General features: G+C 43.1%; 1 protein-coding gene across 1 annotated transcript in view; it reads left to right on the top strand.

Annotated features, from left to right (window-relative positions):
* Positions 1-22,692, top strand: part of PKHD1 (polycystic kidney and hepatic disease 1 (autosomal recessive)) — a 279,334-nt gene that overhangs the window by 6,459 nt on the left and 250,183 nt on the right. Inside the window, exons 6-22 of the mRNA XM_009319748.1 lie at positions 1,390-1,447; positions 2,857-2,935; positions 5,159-5,233; positions 6,466-6,530; positions 7,542-7,581; positions 8,154-8,224; positions 10,445-10,546; positions 10,862-10,957; positions 12,082-12,217; positions 13,072-13,186; positions 14,043-14,318; positions 15,096-15,185; positions 15,933-16,026; positions 18,175-18,317; positions 19,261-19,376; positions 20,406-20,590; positions 20,969-21,107. Of these exons, the coding sequence (XP_009318023.1) occupies positions 1,390-1,447; positions 2,857-2,935; positions 5,159-5,233; positions 6,466-6,530; positions 7,542-7,581; positions 8,154-8,224; positions 10,445-10,546; positions 10,862-10,957; positions 12,082-12,217; positions 13,072-13,186; positions 14,043-14,318; positions 15,096-15,185; positions 15,933-16,026; positions 18,175-18,317; positions 19,261-19,376; positions 20,406-20,590; positions 20,969-21,107 (1,880 nt within the window). The remainder of the gene's footprint in view (positions 1-1,389; positions 1,448-2,856; positions 2,936-5,158; positions 5,234-6,465; positions 6,531-7,541; positions 7,582-8,153; positions 8,225-10,444; positions 10,547-10,861; positions 10,958-12,081; positions 12,218-13,071; positions 13,187-14,042; positions 14,319-15,095; positions 15,186-15,932; positions 16,027-18,174; positions 18,318-19,260; positions 19,377-20,405; positions 20,591-20,968; positions 21,108-22,692) is intronic.

Here is a 22,692-nt window from a genome sequence, read left to right as displayed (position 1 = left end):
CTACATGGATATAAGCTGTGCTGTTCCCTGGGCCAAATAGCAGGTTCCAAGTTATTTTATTAACTCATATAGGCGTAGTCCAAAAGCCCATCTTCCCTTTCCATAACTCTCCTTGTAGCCTTCCCAAGACATCCAGCTCTGTTTCATTGCATCTCCAGGTATGTTCCCACCACACTACACTGTCTTGGCTTCATCAGCTTGTTACAGGACGATATTCAGCTAACCCAGCACTGGATAGTGCCTAGTGTGCTGGAGACAACTCCTTATCCAGAGCAGGAATTTTTTAAACACATCCAAAGAGTTTCCACTGCCTTTTTATTTCCTTTAGTCCTGGGATCCAGACACTCGATTTGGACAAAAGACACTTTTTAGCTGCTGAAGCCATCCATTTATTTGTCCTGTTTGGATTGCCATCTTCCAGGCAGGGACGGGGACATTTACAGAAAATACTGGTTCCATGTGAGCTAGCTGCGCGTGGAGGACCATGTGTACCTCTGCCCACTCAACTGATGGGTAGTGCTCCCACACACAACGCCATTTGAATAGGGTTGGTGCCAGCCTAGACAAAAAATTTCTAGAGTAATTTTGGTTAAGTCTCACAGATTTTAGAGTCAACTGGAGAAAAAGGGCAACAGGGCTGCTCTACTTGTTGAAAATGCAGCCAAAGCATGTGCTAGGTCAGGTATCCATGTCTCTCAGCTACTTTGGGAGGCTGATGATGACCTTCCTCCACTTGGAAAGGGTCCCTGTGTGTTCCCCATCTTCTGAGAGGCTTGCCTCAAAGCACAATCTCCCTGCTCCTCCTTGGACTCTGTTAAAGTAAACAGTAGTACCCCATAGCAAATTTCCAGTATTTCCTTGTTGTTTAGTCAGAGGGCAAGGTAATGCTTTCCCAAAGACACCGCTGATGTATTATACTGCATTAAGATGGGCCAATACAAGCATTTTCTTTGCTACACTGCTTTAGGGTACTCAACAAGCTTGCTAAAGGCTAGCTGAAGTGTATCACTTTTGTGATGTAGAAATAGTTTTTAAGAGTATATTATAGGGAAGAAAAATGGTGCCATAATGCAAGATAAAACGGAGGTCTCTACTTCAGACAAAGCATGGCTCAGAAATTTTATAGTGTATTAAACCATATCTTCTGGAATTGACTCCAGCCAGGGTGGACAATCTGGGCACAAAAAGGATGCAAAAATAGCAGCAAGCCAGACTCTGAATGCAGAAGGGGCAAGAAGGGGACATTGTACTTACTCCCTACTCTGCTTCAAATCTGAAGTGTGAGTCTCTGAAATGCACTTGCCAACTGCGTTGTGAGCAATGCGTAATCAGACCTTGTTGGGCTGCTGTGAAAACAACTGCCATTTAACTACAAATTTCTCTTTGCAGTTCTCTGCTGCGCAGACACCTGTGGTTTACCAAATTAGTCCACCATCTGGCATCCCAGGTATGGGACCTTTCTTTAAGCTGGAGCCCACTTTAATTATTATTTGATGTTCCATACTGTCTTTCTCCTTATGAGGAATCTGTCTTGCTGGGGATTAAAATGGGCACCTCCAGAACTTAATGTCCAAGCTCATGCTGAACAGGAAAGTGGGTTTGCACAAGGGGAGAGAGTCTGCAGCACTGGGTACAAGAGAAGTGGGTAACGCACAGTGACCAGATTATTTGGTACTTGGCTTCTGCAGCCCAACTCTGCCCGAGTAGAAAGATGTTGTTCAGCAGATGGATAGGTCTAATCAGCCTCAACTCTTGAGTCATCTGACCCTATTTATTTAGTAATAGATTTAAGAAGAATTAGCTATTAGGTGATGATATTGTAATGCCATACAGACCTTTTGGTTAATGGGGCTTTAGGTCAGACTTTAAAGTTACATGAGAAGACAGTCACTGGTTTTGGTCTGAACAGTTAACTGGCATATGGAAGACTTTTTTCCCCTATTTCTATTCTGTTTGTATTTGCAGGCTTCTTTAGAGAAAATTGAAATGCTGATTTCCAAAGTCAAGATTAATCAAAACATTTTGGTCTCTCAAGGGTGCAGAGAGGTACCTGGATGATTAGATCATATAGATGCTCCTAAATCTAAGTCCATCCCTCATTTCCAGTTATTTTCAGGTGCAGTTCAGCTCCAGATTCTCATGCCTTGCTTTAGGGTGTCTGTGTGGAGGTTTCTATGTGTTAGCTGCAAGTTTGACCCCCCGGTGCAGTCAGTGAAGAACATGAGAGCAACACTAAGTGTCTAGTGCTATTTGGGATGTCCTGGAGCATGAAGGACCTGCATGGAGCAGGTAGATATGACACAGAACCAGGAAGACTCAGTCCCTTCTGGAGCCACAGTGGGAGGATAGGGTGCCTCAAATGATTTAAGACACCTCTGTGCAGGCAACTGAACCAAGCTGTCACCCAGTGTGGTCAAGGGAGTGTTGGGAGTGATTCAGCTGGCCACATATATGCTGAGGTCCTTCTTTAAACCTTGACTCTGTCTAGTGTACAAATGATGTCATTTTGGTTGCCTCATGAGGTTCTACAGTGGAATTTGGTTAGAATGTGGGGTTTAGTTAACAAAAGAGTTGAGGAAAATGTCTTCTCAGCACAAATACTAGAGATCTGCTGAAAAATCAGGAATGGACTTTTTTGTGGGAAACAAAGACGTGTGTTTTGGGAAAAGTGAATTAAGTGTAAAGTCACCTTGAACTATGGTAGAAGCTGAGAGTAGACACCAGTGCAGCCGGTTGGGCACCTCTCTGCAAAATTTGCAAAGACCAAGAATTTCTTTTGTCCAGTTCACAAAATCTGCAAATATAAATTCTCTGCTTTTAAAAGACTTTCTTCAATTTCTATTTCCTTTTAAACAGGAAATTTAATAGAGATTTATGGGAAGACAATTGCTGGAAGATATGAGACCCTAGACTTCAATGTGGATTATATTGATGGGTAATTATATACAGGCTGCTATCTGACCCAGTCCCTGTAAATTGATGTTTCTTCCATCAGCCTCCTTGACAGCAATAAATTGAAACCAGTTGGCCCAGAATTGCCATTTACTTCCTTTGTGGTTTATTGCAGCTCATGAGTTGGGCTCCAGCAAACTTTGTTAATCTAATTGCAACTGGTCCATTAAGCTAGTTGGTTTGTTTACTGGCAGCACAGTCAATCACAGCTCAGTGTGAATTGTACTGTAATTGTGTCTGGTTGCTGTAGATTTTATTTTGGCTATCAAATTAGAATTTAACTAATTAAAATAATGTCAGAATCTAAAAGTTAAATAAATTTTCCCTTCCATTTGCATTTTTAGAAAAACTATTAGTTCGAAACAGATGCTCTGGTGAGTCAGAAGACAAAGCAGAAGTATTTTGAGACAAAAGGCTTTGTTGTTTGCTGCTTTAAACCCTCTCTGGTCACTTCCTTGTTCTCAAGGAAGGTTTGATTTTTATTTTCTGTTGCTTCTGTGGCTACATGCAATAGAGCAAAGCAGGTAGATTTAAAAAATTTACTTCAGGCCAGCAGCACTTTAAGCAGAGTGAATCCAAAATGAGCATGAACGCTGACCTGCCGTCTGTCATATGTATTTCCATATGTATGGAAGTGTTCTCAGATACTACTGAATTATGATTTCCTTGCACTTGTGTCAATGGCAGTGAGGAACTAAGCCCAGGTGAGTATTTTAAAGTATTAATCTATAATTACTGTGCTGGCATTTTAAGGATCATTTCAGGAGCCAGGGAAGGCATGTATTCTCAGTAGTCAGAAATTTTGACTGCAGCAGCAGGTATTTGACCACTAGCTGCTTTTTAACTACTTCTCAGGCTGAATGGAAATGTCCCTTGCTAAGTAACTAAATTCTCTGCTAGCGAGAATGGAAGTCCAGTGCAGATTCCTGCCATACCAGCTGCACCCGGTTATCAGCCCTACATTTTTGCTCACTGGATGCACGTTAGATCCTTTGTTCGATATTAATTATTGTTTTACCTGCCTCTAGTGGAACTGTGAAACCTTTGATGAGTGGGAAGAAAGGCTGGTCTGCCTGACTGCAGGTTGGACGTGCCTGCATGCTCCCTTTGTAGATTACTCATTTACAGCTTAACCTCACTGTCGCCAAAAAGGAAATGGCCTCAAAATCTTAGCATACCAGACAGGTTCACATCACAGCTTCACATGAATAATTTGCCCATTTTTGGTGTGTTAGTAAATATGTACCAGGTGAGGACTTGGACTTGACCAGAGCAGTCTTTCACTCAGTTGCACTGATTCAGGATTTGGAGCAAAAAAAGAGAACAGTTTTTATACTTCCAAGGGCGTTCTGCACCCTTTTCCATGCTTTGTATGGGATGCAATGGTCCAGTGATGCTGAACCAAACATTCTGCAGCACCGAATTTTTTTCTGTTCATCCTTAAAAAGAAAGGCATCTCAATATCAGCAAGCTGTATTAATAAAAGCAAACTCTTAATAAAACCTCATAAAACTACACTCTGAAGCAAGGGTAATAGCAAAGTGTTTGCATTTCAGGTTTTAATTACATATTTTCCTTAATTGCCTGTTAATTTTCAAAGAAGCACTGCTACCTTTTGCTTATTATGCTAATTACTGTGAATTTATTGCTCCTACCTGATTTCTCCTCTCCTGTGGAAGTTGTCACTTGCCATATTGGTTCTTTAAGGTGGGGATACTTGGATTTGCTATTAGGAGCTTGGATGATTCCTAGCAGAGGTTGTTTGTAGTGTTTTCCCTCAGTGAAATAAAGAAATGCCTGAGCTGCATCTTGAAGCAGTATGGCTGTACGAGCATGATGCTGTACTTGTGCTGCCTGCTGCTTCTGGAAGGTAAGGGTGAGTGTAGTCCTCCTGGGTCTCAGACTACCAACACTTTACTACAGGGAGGAGGCATCAGGTTGTTCAGAGCTAGCTGTCTCAAAGGTGGTCCTGCCACAATCTTTACAGAGGTGCAGTTCCTGCAGTATTTGGGGAATATGCTTCGCAGGCTAAGATCTGAGAGATCAGGGTTTGTCCAGTTTTCTAGGAGGTTAATAAATGCTAGATACAAGTGAGGGGAAATTCCTGTCCCATTTGAAAATATCTGCTGCTGATTTTAACAGGATCAGGGTTTTGTTCGTGAAACTTTGTTGTATCACATCTCATCTTTCCTGTCCTTTTGCCTAGGCCAGCTATCCTTGTGGCAGAAGGAGACGGATGGACCAGTCTCTGCTCTTTTGCTGACAGGCGAGCTGGAAGCATGTCAGTTCTTGACTTGCCTTTGGTTTGTGTTGGTGCGAGGGCTCAGCACAGCTTGTGCACAAAAATTTTCTTGGCTTTTGGAAAAGCTTTTCTGCTTTGGCTTAAGATGGAGGGGGGACCATGGGGAGTTGACCATATGGTCTGTGACAGGGGTGGGTGAAAGCTGCTGGCTCTCTGTTGCTCTAGACATAACCAGGCAGGGCCAGGGGCTGTTCTCTGGCCCAGAAATGATATACTATGCCCTGGTCACTTCTGTTCTGTTCAAACCTTTAGACTCCAAAACAGGGTAGCTATTTCCAAGCTACCTATTGACCCTGGTCAATGCGTTGTCTTCAGTCATATATAGACATGAATTTGAAAGATGGATTAGCTGATCTGAGCCCCGACTGGGCAAGTAGAGCTTTAAAAATTTAACAGCATAGGCAGACAGGTTCTGGTGCCTGGGCCCTGGCCCTGTTCATTTATTGATATTAAGGTACCCTTCTCTTCTGTAAGTTGCAGGAGACCCTTTAGACCGCTGGTCTTGCACCCTGCTGAATAACAGAAAAAGCCATGGGTTCTGCAGTAGCATTTCTTTTATGAATGATGCACTTCTCACAGTGCCTGTGATCCTGGAAAAGGGAGGCTGCTTTTACAGGGAACCAGGGGAAAAACCTGCTCCCGCAGAAGTCAGTGCTAAGACTCCTGGGGTCCTCAGGGGGCCCTCTTGTTGCACTGCAAAATTCCTCATGGCTCTCAGGAGGGGGACTTAAATGCAAATGTTAGTTGATGACGGGACTTGCGTCGTTCTGTGGCTCCAGAAGCTTGATGTAATGCCAGCATATCTGGTTTAATTGCTATCTGCTCCTACTTACAGATTAGGGACATGCAGAGGAGCAAGTAGAGGGGAAACACTTTTGTCCTATTCACCCTCACCATGTGCCCAGACTTGTCTCCCCTCAGCTTTTATTTCAAATGAGGGTTCTGAAGGTCACCAACAGGATCAGCTTCTGGAAACAAGCTGGAGCACTGTGTGTTGCTGGAGGCACTCTCCTAAGCTGCTGAACTCTTGATCATCAGTGGGGAGATGGGTTGTTGCTCTCCCATCTCACCTGTTTCTCTCCCTTGTTTCTAAAGGGAGCCAAGTGTGACTAGGTTAGATGTATAAGCCCGTATCTTTTGGTTAGATGATTCTCACTGTATTTTGCTCTTTTTGCTCCCAAGGCTCAGAAAAGTCCTTTGTCTCTCCACAGCTACCCTATTCGGGCAGAAGACGGACTAGGAACCCTGCAGTGTCGGGTGGAAGGGGACCATATAGGTTGGTGAAAAGGGGTAAAAAGCATGGGGTTTTGTATTCCTGCAACTTCAGAGGGCAGAGGGAGGGTGTCAATCATAAGTTCCTGTTCTGTCTCCAAAGTTAGGAATGTGGCTCAGGGCTGAGTCCACAAAACCTTCTTCAGATCAAGACTTAGCAGTCTTCAACATAGCCACTGTTGTGATTTGCATCCTCTGCACAGCTTTGGAGAAAATGAAGTGCGGTGCTCAAGTGAAACCATGACATGATGTGGGCATTGCTGACAGCAACAATGTGGTTTGGAGTCTTTGCTCAGTTTACTACTTTTACTTTAATCCTTATATGTGGACCTTCCCTTTACTGCTTTATCAGAGGATAAATTGGGTGCTCACTTCTATTCACGGTTTCTCTGGTAGCAGGTTGAATCCCTTTCATTTTTCCTTGCTTCCAAGCACTCTGAAGAAGCTTCTGATTTCTTTTGGAGGCTTTTAGTAGCGAGCTTCCTGCTTGGGAAAGATGATCTGAGTTAAATATATAAAATAGAAACTAATATCTAGCTCTCACGTAAACTCTGATGGCGCAATACAATAGCCTGAGCTTTTGAGATATCTTGGGGTATCTAGGAGTTCTCCAGTGGGGTGTTGGATAATGGAGGTCTTGAAGGAGGTCTGTACCTTCCTAGCATGGCTAGTGAGGTCAGATAGGGTCCACAGGATCCAAGATGACACAAAGCACTTATGCTTAGGCAACCAAATCCTGCTCCTGAAACTCAGCTTGCAGGTTCAGGTACATAACTGTACATATCTACAGTATAGTGTCGACCTACTGTCTAAGGCTCTAAGCTCCCTAAGCTGATATTCGGTTCAGTTCCTGCACACACACTCTGCTGAAATCAACACGGTTATACTGTTGTGAGGAAAGTATAAGGAAGAGGAGAATCAGGCCCAGGACACCTGGACAAAGTTTGGTAGGATGCACTCTTCATGGAGCCCTCCACGCTTCTGCCATAAAGCATATTACTTTTCTCTCCTCCAGGGTCCCACAATGTTAGCTTCTTGGTGTTTAACAGAGGAAAGTGAGTAAAAGAATCTTTTTCTCTCTTTTTCTGTGGTTTTGCATGGGGGGACAGCTGCATTTGAGTCCAGGATAAATGCATGACATTTTTACTGAATCATGTGTTTCATTGCTTAGAAATGAGGTTTTGCTATCTTGAGAAAACTATCATCAGATTGGGAATGAAAAGGGAGAATCTTCCTCCCCCAAAGCATCTCTGCTTTGGGGTTTTAATACTTTAGCTGCAGTGCCCAAAGCATAAGTCATCTGTTAAGCCTTGCTGAATAAAATATTTTCACCTTGCTTTTAACTCTTCATCCAAATGGGAAAGAATTTAGCCATAAAAGGAGGTGAAAATGTGTTTTGACGGTGTCAAACCCATACTTTACAGTAAGACAGTACTTCCAATAAAGAGTTTCAGCCATGTAATGGAGTCTCTTGAATCAACGCCTCAATGTGCTTGGTGAAAGGTGTTGTTGGTCCTTGTAGAAATGTTCCACTGTTCCTTTGGAGAGTGATTGTCCAGCTCTGGCAAAAGAAGGTCTACTTTAACTTAAATGGCCAAGGATCTCTCAGGCATTTTCTCTCTTGCAGGTCAGCAGTACACAAAGGTGCTTGGCTCATCAGTGCCAAACAGGAGCTTTTCTTGTATCAGACGCATTCAGGTATTGCACTGATCCACCTCACTGGCTGCACTGTCCCTTGGCAGTCCCAGCATGGTCTAAGGAAAGACCTCTCACTGTTTCTCTTCCCAAGGATGTAATCCTGTTGTGTCCTCAATTTAGGTTTGCCACTCCCATGGTATGGGTTTGACTACACAAAAAGCTGCAGATCAAAAATTTCAGGAAGACCAGATTTATGTGCTAAGGCTGGGTGTGCTGCCATGGGCTGTATCAGACAGGGATATAGAATAGTAGAATCATAGAATTATTAAGGTTGGAAAAGACCTCTAAGATCATCAAGACCAACCGTCAACCCAACACCACCATGCCCACTAAACCATGTCCCTAAGTGCCGCATCTACACATCTTTTAAATACTTCCAGGGATGGTGACTCAACCACTTCCCTGGGCAGCCTGGTCCAATCTTTAACCACTCTTTCAGTAAAGACATTTTTCCTCACGTCCAATCTAAACCTCCCCGGGCGCAACTTGAGGCCGTTTCCTCTCATCCTCAAGATGAGAGAAAATATGTTTCAATATGTTTGAACTCTGTCTGTTTTGTACAGCCTAACCTGAGACAGTCAGCCATGGAACAGCGGTATGACAGGATTTGGGATGATGCTGCTTTATCATTGTTCCCCGTCTTGTCAGATCAGCAGTAGACTTGAGGTGTTGCATCTAGAGAAGCTTTATAACACCTTTTTCCCTTAAATCACACTGTATTTGGTAAGATTGAGAGTTTAGAAATGCAGTCCTCAGGATGAGAGTGATCCCACATCAGCTACAAGGAGGAGATGATGTTCAGCCACGCCAAGAACTGAGTTCTGGATAAATGGTGAATGGCAGGTTACTGCACCATTATTTAAAAAAAAAATAAAAAAATAAGGTACATTAACAATAATAACCTCCATGTGACATTTCCAGCTATATTGTAGACAACAGACAATGAAATCCTGAGCACCCGCTCAAGATTATGGTCATGGGCAAATAGTGTCCAAGATTCAACAAGGCTGTATGCCCAACAGCCAAAGCAGAAGTAGGGGATCAGGGACTGCAGAGCACTGGGCAGCCTTTGACCTTAATCAGAGGTCGCATAAAGCTGAAAGACCACTTGGTTCACTCGCACGGGTCCCCAGCAAGGTCCCATCAAGTTTTTGCCATTAAGTTGGCTGAAGTTAATGTAATGAACGTACTGGTTGCTTACGGGCTGTATCTGAGAAGCTTGGTTCAAGAGATAATAAAAGCATTTTTTTTGGTTTTTTTTAGAACATAGCCAATACATGTCTGCATTTTGTATATTGTTTATAGCATACAGCTTGTTTCACCTATAAATTCAAATCACTTTGTAAAGGAGGATAATTTTATGTCAAATTTTGTTTACAAATTGAGGCACAGTAAAATGAAATAATCCTGAATGGAGTTGGCTATTGGCAGAGCACCAGCAGAAACAAGATCTGCCAGATCTGTCCAGTAGACAGTACTGCACTTGACAGTAGTCAATATTGTAAAAATAAAGTTTAAATATCAGGTAAATTAAGAAAAAAATGCAGATCTGGACAAACTTCCCTCATCTTTTTATTAGTCTTTTTTCAGAACCGTACAAGTACAATTGGGTGGTTAAACTAGGACATCTGAGTGCAAAGTGAGTAAATGTCTCCAAAGAGAAAAATAGGTTTCCAGTGTGGAAGGGCATGACTTCCAGAGGGCATTTATCTCCAGAACAGAGATAAAATTCCAGAAGATTCTCATGGTCATGATGTGGACACTCAGATGTCAGATGTTCATCTCCTTCCATTTGTCCCTAAGGGACAGTTGGAAAGTGTGGTAACATCTAAACCTACAGGCTAAATTGAGAAGTGAGTCAGACAGGGTCAAAAGGATTAAAACATTTTTAATTCCACTTTTTTTTTGCAGGGCTCCTCAATAGCACAGAATATACCGGTTTGCAATCTGAGCATGACAGATGCAGCCACTGCTAAGTAACAGTGCAAGCATCACAGTATTTCTCCTGTCATGCAGCCAAGTTATCCATGTTGTTCATTTCTGGTATAATCCCAGCGGCTGCCAAACACCCCGTGAAGGATCAGTGAGATGCCTGTTTCATTCACAGGGGCCTGCTCCGGCTGGAAACAGTGCAAGTGCACTGCTGGCTCTGACAGAAATAGGGCTGGGATTAACCTTTCCACCGCTCGTTTTCAGATTCCCCTTTTCCTTCCTCTGTAGAAATAACCTCTGTGTTCCCAGCTGGTGGGAGTCTCGGAGGAGGCACCGATCTCACTGTCACGGGGGATTTCTTTGAGGAGCCGGTGCAGGTCACTGCTGCAGGTAAGAGGAGAAATGTGTTAAATGTTTTGTGTTTGTTTGTTTGCTTGTTTGTTTGTTTTTTAATACAGTGGTCATGGCCCTGACCACAAAACCCAGCTGATGTTGATGGATAGCAGTGTGGGAGTTGTAGGACCCACCATCAGGAAAGTCCAGTTATTCTGACTGTGGGCATGAACCGTTTTGCTTGTCTGATGGCATAAGCCCAGGCTTTTAGCAAAGTGTTGACCCCTTTTGGAGACAAGATGGGTTCATGCTGCAGCTCAGCTGTGTTTCCAAGTCTCTCACAGCACATTTGTCTCCTTTTCCTGCTGCCAGGTGTCCCCTGTAAAGTCAAGCACGTCTCTCCGCAGCAAATCAGATGCACCACTGAGCCTGTCGGCAAGGGCAGGAGGCTCGGTGCCCCGCAGCCAGGTATGGTATTCAAATAACTGAAGGTCCAAATAAGCAAATACACATGGAAATGGGGGGCAGAAATCATTTGGTGATGAATGCAATCGAGAAACAGGGCTTTCCAAAATTCTGTCTGCTTCAAAATTGTCAGTTTCTCCTAGGTTTGATAAGGAGGAGGGCCACGAAAATGATCAGAGGGATGGAACACCTCTCCTATGAGGAAAGGCTGATGAGAGAGTTGGGGATGTTCTGCCTGGAGAAGAGAAGGTTCTGGGGAGACCTTATTGCGGCCTTTCAGTACTTAAAGGGGGCTTATAAGAAAGATGGGGACAGACTTTTTAATAGGGCCTGTAACAATAGGACAAGGGGGAATGGTTTTAAACTAAAAGAAGGTAGATTCAGACTAGATCTAAGGAAGAAATTCTTTACTGTGAGGGTGGTGAAACACTGGGACAGGTTTCCCAGGGAGGTGGTGGATGCCCCATCCCTGGAAACATTCCAGGTCAGGTTGGACGGGGCTCTGAGCAACCTGCTCTAGTTGCAGATGTCCCTGCCCACGGCAGGGGGGTTGGACTAGATGACCTTTAGAGGTCCCTTCCAACCCAAACCATTCTGTGATTCTGTAGCAAGGCAAGGCAAGGTGGAGAGCTCAGCCCACCACTTACAGATGGGCAATGGTGGGAGGAAGGTCAGCCTGGTGTGTAGAGCTGTGGAAAATCACAGGAAAAAAGTATGGATAATATTTAGAGGAAAGATAGCTGAACTAGAGCTACTGCAGAGGCTTCTGGGGACACTGCTTGAGCAGAGTGTTGCAGTAGGAAATTATTGTGCATAAAATGAGTCTTAGCTCATTTTGACTGTGGGTCATCTCAGTACCTTTTCCTGCAAGAGCAGACATGTGAGCTTGGTTGGATGCCCTGTATTCTGCAGATTTTTGTTCTTTCTGGTGGGGGATTTCAAGGTAGACCAAATTCCCTAAAGCAAGATCTGTGTTCTGCCTTGGACTGCAAAAAAGACCCACAAACAGAGCCAATTTATTATTAAAATTTTCTGTTCTGGCCTGCGTCCTTACACCACTGATTCGAGCATGTGCTCTGAGATTTTTGTTGGCTTCTACTGAAAACACTTTTATTTTAATTTTCTAGGAAACAGAGGGCTTCTCTTTGAAGTCTGGGATGATGCCTCTGATCTGACAGAAGCAGGTCCTGGATATAGATGGCAGTTTGTACCTAATGCCAGTTCCCCAGTAAGATTTCTGTCTGGGGCGAAGAAGTCCTTCAGGTACTTAGTGATCTTAAAGAAAGATGAAGCCATGGCAGTCACCTTTAGCAGTGTAAGGTGTAGCAATAACACCTGACAGCTCTTTATAGCAGAGCCTTACCGCATAGCTCCTATAAATCAAAGCAAACCCTCTGCTCTGAGGTCCTTTTGAAGCTCGATATATGCAGTGAGTGTTTTATTTTTCCTCCTTTTGCTTTCACTCAGTATTTCTGCTCTACCTGGCCTAGATGTGCTGAAATACCACAAAAGAAACTGCTGCGGAGGTAGAAGGAGCTCCAGTTAGAGGCTGTCTTGGGCTGGAGCTCCGGCCAGATGTGGAGGGCCAGATCCTCAGCTGATGTTGGCAGCTGCAGCGCAGGTGGAGTTAATGGAAATAAACTGATTTGCCCCAAGCTGCAAAAATATCTGAACCGTGTTGGTGCCCTTTGCCTCTTCAGATACACCCTTGAAAAGCTGCACAATATGCATGAATGTTTCCACTTTTCTATCACTTCTCTGTTTTTCTCAGTTGATCTGGTGTGTGATTTTGAGCCTTTTCCTGCCTGTTCAGGGTTAAGACTTTGCTCGAGAAGAAGTGCACAAAAAAGTGACCAACAACAAAACCATACTGATTTTCAGGGAGCTGGTTTGTTTTTTTTCCTTTTTGAAAACTTCTGTAAAGCATACGTGACATTTAATGTGAAAATGGGTCATTTTGAGGTTCCTTCAGTTTTAAAATGTCTGAGTTTGTTTCGTTATAACTTGGTTTCATAGTCTTTCCTTGTTAGTCAGTGTAGTGTGAAGGTGGGGTGTGGGGCTGGGGAGGGGCTTGCAGTAACTCTTTTGTATATTACGGATGTTCTGCTTTTGCTTAGCTCCAGGCTTCGTGGATTTTTTGTGGCTCCTCAGACCAACAATTACACCTTCTGGATTCAGGCAGATGGTCAGGCATCTCTCTACTTAAGTTTGTCCCAAGATCCAGAACATAAGGTATTACTCTTGTCAGATTAAAAATGAGATCAGGGTGGGAAATGGTTTTAATTACAGTCATAACAAGTGGAAATTTCCCCAGTGTGAATTGGCTTATTGGCCCTTATTATGAATCTGTTGCAGAGTGAAATCTGTATGATTATATCTGATGTTTTACATTGGTCCTATCGGCTGCTCAACCAATGAAAAACTCACTCTTGCAACCAGAGTCTTTTAACGTCTTTTGCAGAAGACCTTTTTGTTAGTTCAGCGCATCACCATCACCAACAGTCTGTGCAAGGGAACCTGGAGGCTTGCTGTCTGTCTTCCTCAGTTTACCTCCTTTTTTGCCTGCTGAAATTTTGCCCTCTGAAAACATTGGTCCTTCCCTTTGTAAAGCTGAGAGGATGCTATAAATGAAGGTGATCTATTTCTCTGGGCTATTCTTAAGCCTAGTAACTGAACAGGGCTAGAAGAAATATAAAGGACTTATCTATTAAAAAAAATGTAGCATTACTGGTCTTACTAGTGGTAACATGCTACATCTCAGAAGGCTGTAGACATAGTTCTTTCTTTTGTATTTGGAGAACATGAGATGTAGAACTGAAGTCACCCATGAAAAGCTGCATGGGGAACTGTTGTTAGGGCTGGGGTCAGCCATAAGAATTATCTTCTTTATGATATTGAACCCTAAACCAAAGCTCTTTGAGATGATGGCTCTTTCCTGTATAATAGGAAGAAATGTGTCAACCATCAACCCACTGCTATCAGCTATAAGCACAAGTCTGTTTTTTTGGAGCTGTGGTATTGGACAAAGTGTCTTTTGGGGCTGGAGAAATGTCTCTGTAACTGATTGATTTGGTTGGTCTGGACACAGGTGAGAATAGCTTCTCTCCCTGCCGGCAATTCGGAGTGGTCTGAGAACTGGTTGAAGAGCTGGAGTGAGCGTTGGCAGCCAAAATCCCAGAAGTTTGAGCTAACTGCTGGTTCGAGGTACTACCTGGAAGCGCTGCATCATGGAAAGGCACCCAGCAATGGGATGAGAGTTGGAGTCCAGATACATAACACGTGGCTGAATCCCCAAGTGGTGAACAACTACTACATCGAGAGACACGAAATTCGGGCTCGCGCCTTGCATCTTCCAGAAGTGCAGGTCAGTGCTGTGTGCTTGACCCTGGGAGCTGGACTAGCCCTGAATCAGTTCACACGGATGGCAGCAAATCCTAATTGTAATGGCCTTGTCAGTGCTAGACGTGAAAATGTGTTCCCACCTTGGTTTTAACCTGCTGAGATGGTTGATGAGAATAGCGTCATGAGCTGAAGATGTTTGTGGTTTTTACACACATTGCTGGGCGTATGTAAACCCTACGGCTGCATTATAATCTGCTCGTGTTAAAGTGTAAGCAATGCTGACTTCCCCCTCAGGTTTTATCTCACCCATTAATGCCTCACCTTGTTAAATAATGCAAATTAATACAAGTTTAGGATAGTTTTTGTTTTCCCTCCTTAGTGACAACACACTCAGTGTGTGTTATCTGGTCGACCCTATATTGTAATCAGATGATAGAAACTTACAGCTTGATGAAGCGCTCAGCAGCGAGGGAAGCTTTTTCTGGTGGTTAAACCCCACAGCTGCAGCTCGGGAGCTTTAGGGACCATTTGTGGCTGTCAGTGTGTCTGCACAGGTCGTGTATCCCTCGTGCTCCCGCTAATCTAAGAACAGGAGCCCAGGGCTTGTGTCAGGAGAGACCATGGAGGACAAGAGCAGTTTAAGAGTAGCTGAAGGGACTTTTGATTTACAGAGGCTTAAAAAGGCAAAATGCTGCCTGTAAAATCCTCCTCAGGTACCTCAGATACCAGGTTTGAAGTCTGTGTGTCTCATGCAGTTTGTATCTGGTTTCATTTATTTATTTGCTTCTTTGCTTGCCAGACATTGACTGTGTCCGGTACAGGATGTTTCAGTATCTCCTGGAATAACATATTGCACAGAATGATCCCCACAAATGCTACCGCTCGCCAGGTAGGTGTCATTAAATGCAGACACCCAATCCTCTGCTGGGGTGTAACTGATGGAGCTCTGGTACTTGACAGCAGTTAAGCGTTTGGCCCAGAAGCTGAAAGAATTTTTACATGATGTAGGGGTGATGTTTGTTACTGGGAGTGTCTTGCCATGGGATTTTTGGGGGGTTGACTCCCAGGTATATTCTAAGCATATCACAGCATCTGATCTTGGCCTGTCATGTCTGCAATGAGGTATGTGGTATCTTCAGATACCAGACCCTTGGACTTCTCCTCTAAGACCAGAAGTGTAGTGTATGGCTCTTGCTTCAGACAGGAACTCTGATGTATCCTCTTCAAAATCCCATAGTCTCTTGATGCAGTAGTTGGTCACTGTTAAAACTACTCTGGGTGACAGTTCCATGCTAGTCATTAGACACCTGGTCGACAGTTAGTGGAGCCTGGAGGGGCATGCGGATGCCCAGGCTGTGATGTAGCTCATGTAAGAAATCTGCACCTTTCTGAGGAGGCTGCTGGACACCTAAGGGATGTCTCTCACCCCTGAAGGGTATCAGACATGGAAGTTCACACTGTGTTGAGCTGAATTTTATTCTCTACCATTTGGCTACCTGCTTGTTCAGAGCTGCCTTGCCACCGGTCCCTAGCTGATGAAAACTGTAGTGATGACGTGTGTGTTGAAGCTCTCTGCTGAAATGATCCGGACACCATTGTACTGTGACTGCTTTTCACTTTCTTAATTTTTTTAAAGGTCCAAACAGCAATAGAGGAACTTCTTTCAATAGGATGTGAAACTGAGCCAACTTCTGCAAAAATCCTTTTCCGTGATGGCTTTGAGAAAGAAGGTAGTGACCTTCTGTGACAAATAAGCAATATTTACTGTGAGAGTTGATTTCCTTTTATGAAATAAATGTACTTTAAACTTTTAATGATAGTAAATTTACACTTTTAATGTGTTTAAGTACATATATTTATGTTTCTCAGCTATTCATTATTTGTATGTATTCTGATGGGGGAGTTTATGGAACTAATATTAAAAACATGATTAATGTAATAATGAGAGATTCTTTCTGTAATACATTGTATGACTCAGTCATATTGCAACACACTTATCAAAGCAAGTGATATGTTTTGGTTGTTAGAAACGTTAGGAATAGAGAGAAAAATGCAAGTTCTGGGGCATGTGAAATTATTCATGTTTCAATATCTCTGCTGGGGAAACAAATCTGGTGTAGCCCATAGCTACAGCTCAGGCTGTGGAAATGGCTGATTCTGACTCTGGAGGTCTTTGCTTTCAGTGTTTCTTGATGACTGAAAGTGAAACAGTGCAAATATCTGTGGTATACTTGACTGGATCAGGCAAGGTGTAAAACACCAATCGCTTTTGTAAAAAAAAAAAAAAAATCGATAAAAGTTTTCTAACATTGAAGGTGTTGCACGCATCAGAAAGCTACTCTAGTAGAAAGTAACTCCAGGAACACTGGAACAGGTTGCCCAGGGCGGTTGTAGAAGCCCCATCCCTGGAAACTTTCAAGGTCAGGTTGGACGGGGCTCTGAGCAACCTGCTCTAGTTGCAGATGTCCCTGCCCACGGCAGGGGGGTTGGACTAGATGACCTTTAGAGGTCCCTTCCAACCCAAACCATTCTGTGATTCTATATCTGACAGCGATAATGGTATACTTATCCTATGCCAAAAAGTAGATGATTGCCCAGAGACCTCGTATCATGTTCTTGTATTCTGTATGGAGAGAGAGAACAGGTCCCAGCCAGTAATATTTGGTGATTGATTCCTCCTAGTGGAGGAAAGCAATTAATTAACCCTAATTGGGGAGGGAGGGAAGCTTTATGCAGAAAAATGAAAATAGCAACTGGACATTCTTAATGTGATCCCAAATCTACTATTCTGCCAGCAAAAAAGAGGAAAGCTTTAGCTAAAAGCCAATGATAATTCAACAGTACAGTGGGAATAAAAATTGATGCATAACAAGTAGAACAAAAGAGAACTTGAATTGTCATTGGTGATTGTAAAATGTAGATAATGTTAAAAGACATCAGAACAATGGTGAAATTGTGGTGAATGGGTGCTAGGAAAATAAAAGAACAGCCACACGCATTCAGACCTAGGGTCCATCTGGCCCAGTGTCCCGTCCACCAGAAACCAAAATAGATGCCTAGGGAAGAGTGAAAACTGGATGATTATGTATAATAATTCATCATTAATTCTCTCCAAATATGAAGTATTTTCAGCTCAATTAATTTCCTGAGTGTAATATGTTTTTTAATTTACTTACCTTCAGTGTCCCTCCCTTCCCTGTATTTACATAATCTCCCCTTGAACACAGCTAAACTACGACATTCATAATTCCTTCCAGTGAAGATTTCAACAGGTCCAACACTCGCGCAAAGAACCACAGCTACCTCCTTTTGACTTCTTTTTTTTTTTTTTTTTTTTTAACTCTGCTATTAACTTCATTTTGCAGGCTTTATTTCTCTTACTGGAAGAAAATGTGAATTGTCAGTATGTAGTGACAGAAGAAAGTCTTTTATGTACAAGGAAGAAAAGAAATCCTAGCAGTTTTTCAGCAGCGTGGTTGATAGACCAATGGAACAAACACCCCGAAGGGGAAAGTGGATTCACTGTTGTTTTATACATACATTTCCAGCTTTGTCTGAGTGTTTTCTGGAAAGGAAGGGTGGATTTAGTCAAACATACTCTATATGGCTAAAGACAGTGTTATTTGCCATGAGGTTTTATGGTCAGAACAGTAATCTAATGGTCCCTCCTTCTGTCTTTCAGCACCCTTAAGCTGGGGAACAGTTGTCCTGGAGATGTTCACCATTTATCTGGGCAGGAGAATACTTAAGAGTAGGACTGTTTGACAAATTTTGGACACCCGCTTCCTGTATCTTCATGAATCTCTTGGCTGTACTGGTGTCTTCTGAGTCATTTTCAAGCCTCTCATCCCCTCTTGGTTTTTTTTTATCTCTGTCAGATATGAAGGACGTCATTACCACAGGTCACATCGTCAGTGGAACAGAGCCTTTCTGTGGGAGGTTCAGTGTTCACAGACCAAGCCAGCTGGTGAAAACTTCCCCATCAACTCTACCAAGATACGATCTTACTGAATACACGCATGTAAGTGGCTGCTCTTGATGAGTAGGTTGCACTGGGTACTGAATACTCAGAGCCCAATCAGCAACATAAAATCATCTGGTCTGCTTAGACTTCCCCCAAATCCACAAAGGATCATGTCTTTGGACTATGTTTGTGGACAGAATAGAGTGTCTTTTATTGACTGGGTGGATAGTTTGAGATCCCTGAGACGTAGATATTGTTTAACACATCTGGCTGCTATCTGCTCCTGGGGATGCAACCCTTCCTGAAGGAAAGGAAAAGGTGGGGTAGTGTTGGGAAAAGATGGAAGGTGCAGGGATGACCACTTCTTGACAAAAGGAAAAAAACCCTTGTCATCTGGGTGTCCACTCTCGCCCACTTTTCTGCTCATCTTCTACATCTACTTTTAATAGAAATAAGGTCTTGATTTCAACTCTGTCACCATTTCTTTGCCGCCTGGGGGAAGACAAATAGTTGGGGGTTGAAAGGAAGGAGGCGGGAGGTAAAGACTCATCCCAAGAGCCTCCTGCAGTCCTTCCAGACTCCTTCCAGTTCCCCTTCACAGACCTCTTCCCGTCCTATTTCCCCACCTGACGCCCATCCCAAACCTTGTACCCCGCAAATCAAACCAACTCCTTCAGTCTCCTTTCCTCCCTCGCAGATACCTGAAATCCCTATTGGTACTTCCCAGCTATGTTTTGCCCCAAAACCTCACTGAAGCCTAAGGGGTCCGTTTCATGCTATGTGGTGGCACACAGGTCACCTGGGTGTCATGCACTGTCTTCTGTAGGTGCTATTCAAGGCAATTTGGTCTTAAGCAGCGGGCTTTATTGCTGAGCTTGAACAACATATTTCCCTACTAATGTTAAACTGGGATTGAAACAGAATATAATATCTTCTACAGACATTACATATAAATTACCTGTGGTTTGAGTTGTGAAATTTTTTTTCCCCATTTTTGCAGGTGTGTTTTGCACATAAAGGCCATATGAGCAATATCCTTCATATCTTGGTGTCCTTCACCAATGTGAAGAGGAACCTCACCTGCCTATGGGATTTCAATGAAACTGACTTTAAAAGGTATCCACTTTAATAGACACTTATAATATCCAGAGATTATACTTTCCATAGTAAGAAGGTGTACTAGGGAAACTGAGAGAAGTTCTTATTTGTATAGGAACAAATTGCCAGTTGGGGTAAGCTGACACATGCTCTGTCCCTGCAGAGCATTCTGCAAAGAATGCAAAGAATCCATTATTTTTGAGGATTTTTTGAGCAAGTTTGCATGTTTCTTGTTATGTGCACTATCTCACTGTAGTAATGCACAGATGGAGAGTTTGTTCTGTCTCTGGTAAGCACACCAGAAGGTTTCTGCAGACATTAATTTCCCAGTTTCTTTGGCAATAGTCAGTGGATTTTCTGTACTGAGACAGAGAGATGAATGGATTTATTTTTTTTCCCTAGGAACCTCATGAGATCATTGGCACACAAAGTGTTGAAAATTGGTGTAGTCTTTGATTTTCTTTATTCTCTTAGAATTACATGGGTAGAAAACATTTGATGTTAGATGTAAAGCTTGGGGCAGGCAAGACTTTCAAAAATCAGGAGTGTCTGAAGAACTTCAGGAAGTGAAGTGGGTAGTTTGGGTATCTGTAAGGTTGCGTGAGAGGTGTGAGTGCATGCCTGGAAGGGGAAGAAGGGGTTGGGATTAAATCAGTACATGGTGGAGAGAGCTGGGAGCCTTGAGCAATCAGCCGGTATTCCCAAGGGGTCTGAACTCTGGATTGACCCCCGTTGAGGTCACTGATGCTATCGTAGTGTTTTGCCAAAAATAGAGCAGCAGTAGTCATTCCCACATCCCACTCCTGTGATGCAGAGGAGGACACCTAAGCGGAGATCTAAAGCTTTGTTTCTCACTATGGGGAACCCAACAGTGACAGGTAGAGAGTGATCACAAGCCATTGAGCGAGTGTCTTGTGTGTGAGGAAATAACAATAGTAATAACAGCAGTACCTGGTGTTACCTGGAAGCTTCACAAAGCACCTCAAAAGTCAGTTATTACCACTACCTCACAGCAAAAAGAGCTTGCACAACCTTGGTGTCTTCCAGCTGGACATTTACCTGCACTGACCTCTGGAAGGGGTGTGTGAATCTCTCCACGCTTCTCCAGGACCTCCCTGCCAATTCCCCAGTGTTTGTGCATCAGATAGACTTGCTGAGCCCCGTGCTGCAAAAGGAAACATCTGGGTCATTTTACCTTGATGAAGTCATCATTGCAGATAGAGCTGTGACTGGTAAAGGAATCTGTTTTTTTCTTTTCTGTTAATGTTACCATCTTTCCAGGCTAATCCATTAAAATATTTAATGATAGGGCTGGTTGAAACTTTTTCAAAGGGGAAGAGTATTTCACAACAGGCACAAAAATAATTTTGTTTTCTTGAACGTGTATTTTTTTTGTGAAAACAATCAAGAAGAAATTGCCAAACATCAATATTCTTGATTTATGTGAAAATGTGTTTCTACAAATGTAACTCTTCAATGGTCTTGCCCAGATAAAAACAAACAAAAAACCCCCAAGCAGATATGTTTCCAGCTATGAAATGAAAATAACCTAGCCATAGTGACAGCTGTTCTCCTTGCTCTAATGAATGCTTGTGTTCTTTTTCTATCAGTTTCTCAGAGAGATCCCAAACCACCTCCGCCAGGTGGGAGGATAGTTGAAGCAGTGTCTGTGGTGGGGTCTTCTCCCACTTACAATGTGTCCTGGATGGCATCTGGCTGTGGTGCAAGTCTGCCCCTTCTCTCTCCAAGGTAGGGAGAGTGGGTAGATCATCTCAGTACCCTATAATACCTCTTGCAGTTTCCCCTGACATGTCTGGAGCTGGTTGTCATCTAACACAGGACATGAGAGGCAGTGGAGGATAAGATTGCAGCTTGGCAATCCCTGTGCTTTCATTGGAGTCTTCTCCTCTAGGCATTTCAAATGGGCCACGTTCAGACTATTTAGACTACTGAATCCTGGACAGATGTCTGCACTCAGTAGACGGGCTGCAGTTCTAAATTAAGATACTTAATTTCACAGTCTCAGCACGAGTGTTTTGAGCTTTGCTCACCATGTAGGATCTTGAACATATATTGTAGACATCTTAGTGAAGGTATATGGTTTTGGTATTGAAGTTCCATTGTATGAGTGGGATTCAGTTGCTGAACCAGAGGTGCTTAAGACATTTCAGCTAACCCGGGGTATCTAAGATATGCATGGGATACCAAGTTATGAAGTAGGGCTAGAAGGACATCTAAGTCCTTCTGGAACAGTGGATGGAGATCAGCCAGAGATGCTCCCAAATACCTTTAATGACATCAATTACCATGTTAGGCAATGGAAGTCCACCTTACGTGTCCTTGTTTACTGAGATGGTTTCTATTCTGGAAGTCCCAACAATGAAAGAGGAGGCAGAGTCATAGGCTGACCAGATCAGAGAGCGCAACATTAAAGGGCTATCCTGGCAGAGAATAAGTCCTGTAAAAGTTGAATTGTATCCAGTCGAGTCAGCAAGGACCTGATGGGAATAGAGCCAGGCAAGGGAGAAGCTGGAACGATGCAGCCTTTTCTTCTCTACAGCAGCCAGCTTTCAGTTTGGCTCGCTTACTTCACCCACTTGCTCAGGCGTCCACAGGAAACCTCCTTTCAGAAGAAGATGAACCTCAGCCTACTGTAACTTAATTTGGTTTCTTACCGTGTGGTCTCTCCTCTTTCAAGCAAATGCAAAGCAATGTTTCATTAGTTTTGAGTGCTCTAAAGACAACTAGGTTCTCCTTTAAAAGTTGGCTAAGATCTGAAGAAAATTAGGTCTGGTTCCTGGAGCTGCCAAGTCCTTGCATTTCTTGGTGAAATCCATGGCTTTGGTGAATTCATCAACTGCTTGTTGGGGTTCAGAGACATAGTCCAAGTCAGCACAAAGGCAAAGACTGACACAATCCGGTTTATACCTCAGTTTTCCCAACATGACAGCTGCTCATCAGCAGTGCAGACTACTGTCCTACAAAGCCCAAGTCTAGGAAGTCATTTGGTAAAACAGTTAAACCACAGTTCAGACCTAGCTGTTTTGTAGAAGTCAGCTTAGCTAGCACAGCATAGAAGGATTTGACTTGTGAAAGTCTTTTCTTGAAAAGCACATTTAATTGCCAGGGTCAAATGTAGTATTTTGACATGAACCACTAACGCTAAAGGCAAGGATGAGGATACAGGGGGATGTTTGTGAGGTTCAATATGCATAAACAGAGGTGTAACTAACAGAAAGAGGGGAAATATTTACTCCTGTGTGTAGCCTTAACAAGACTGGCATTGGAATGTTACCTACAGCACTGATGAGCATATTTTTCAAAGGGATTTAGA

Source organism: Pygoscelis adeliae, unplaced genomic scaffold (genome assembly GCF_000699105.1).
Source record: "Pygoscelis adeliae isolate BGI_AS28 unplaced genomic scaffold, ASM69910v1 Scaffold121, whole genome shotgun sequence".
Taxonomy (NCBI): Eukaryota; Metazoa; Chordata; class Aves; order Sphenisciformes; family Spheniscidae; genus Pygoscelis; species Pygoscelis adeliae.
The sequence above is the reverse complement of the archived record's forward strand: the minus strand, read 5'-3'. Positions and strand labels throughout refer to the sequence as shown.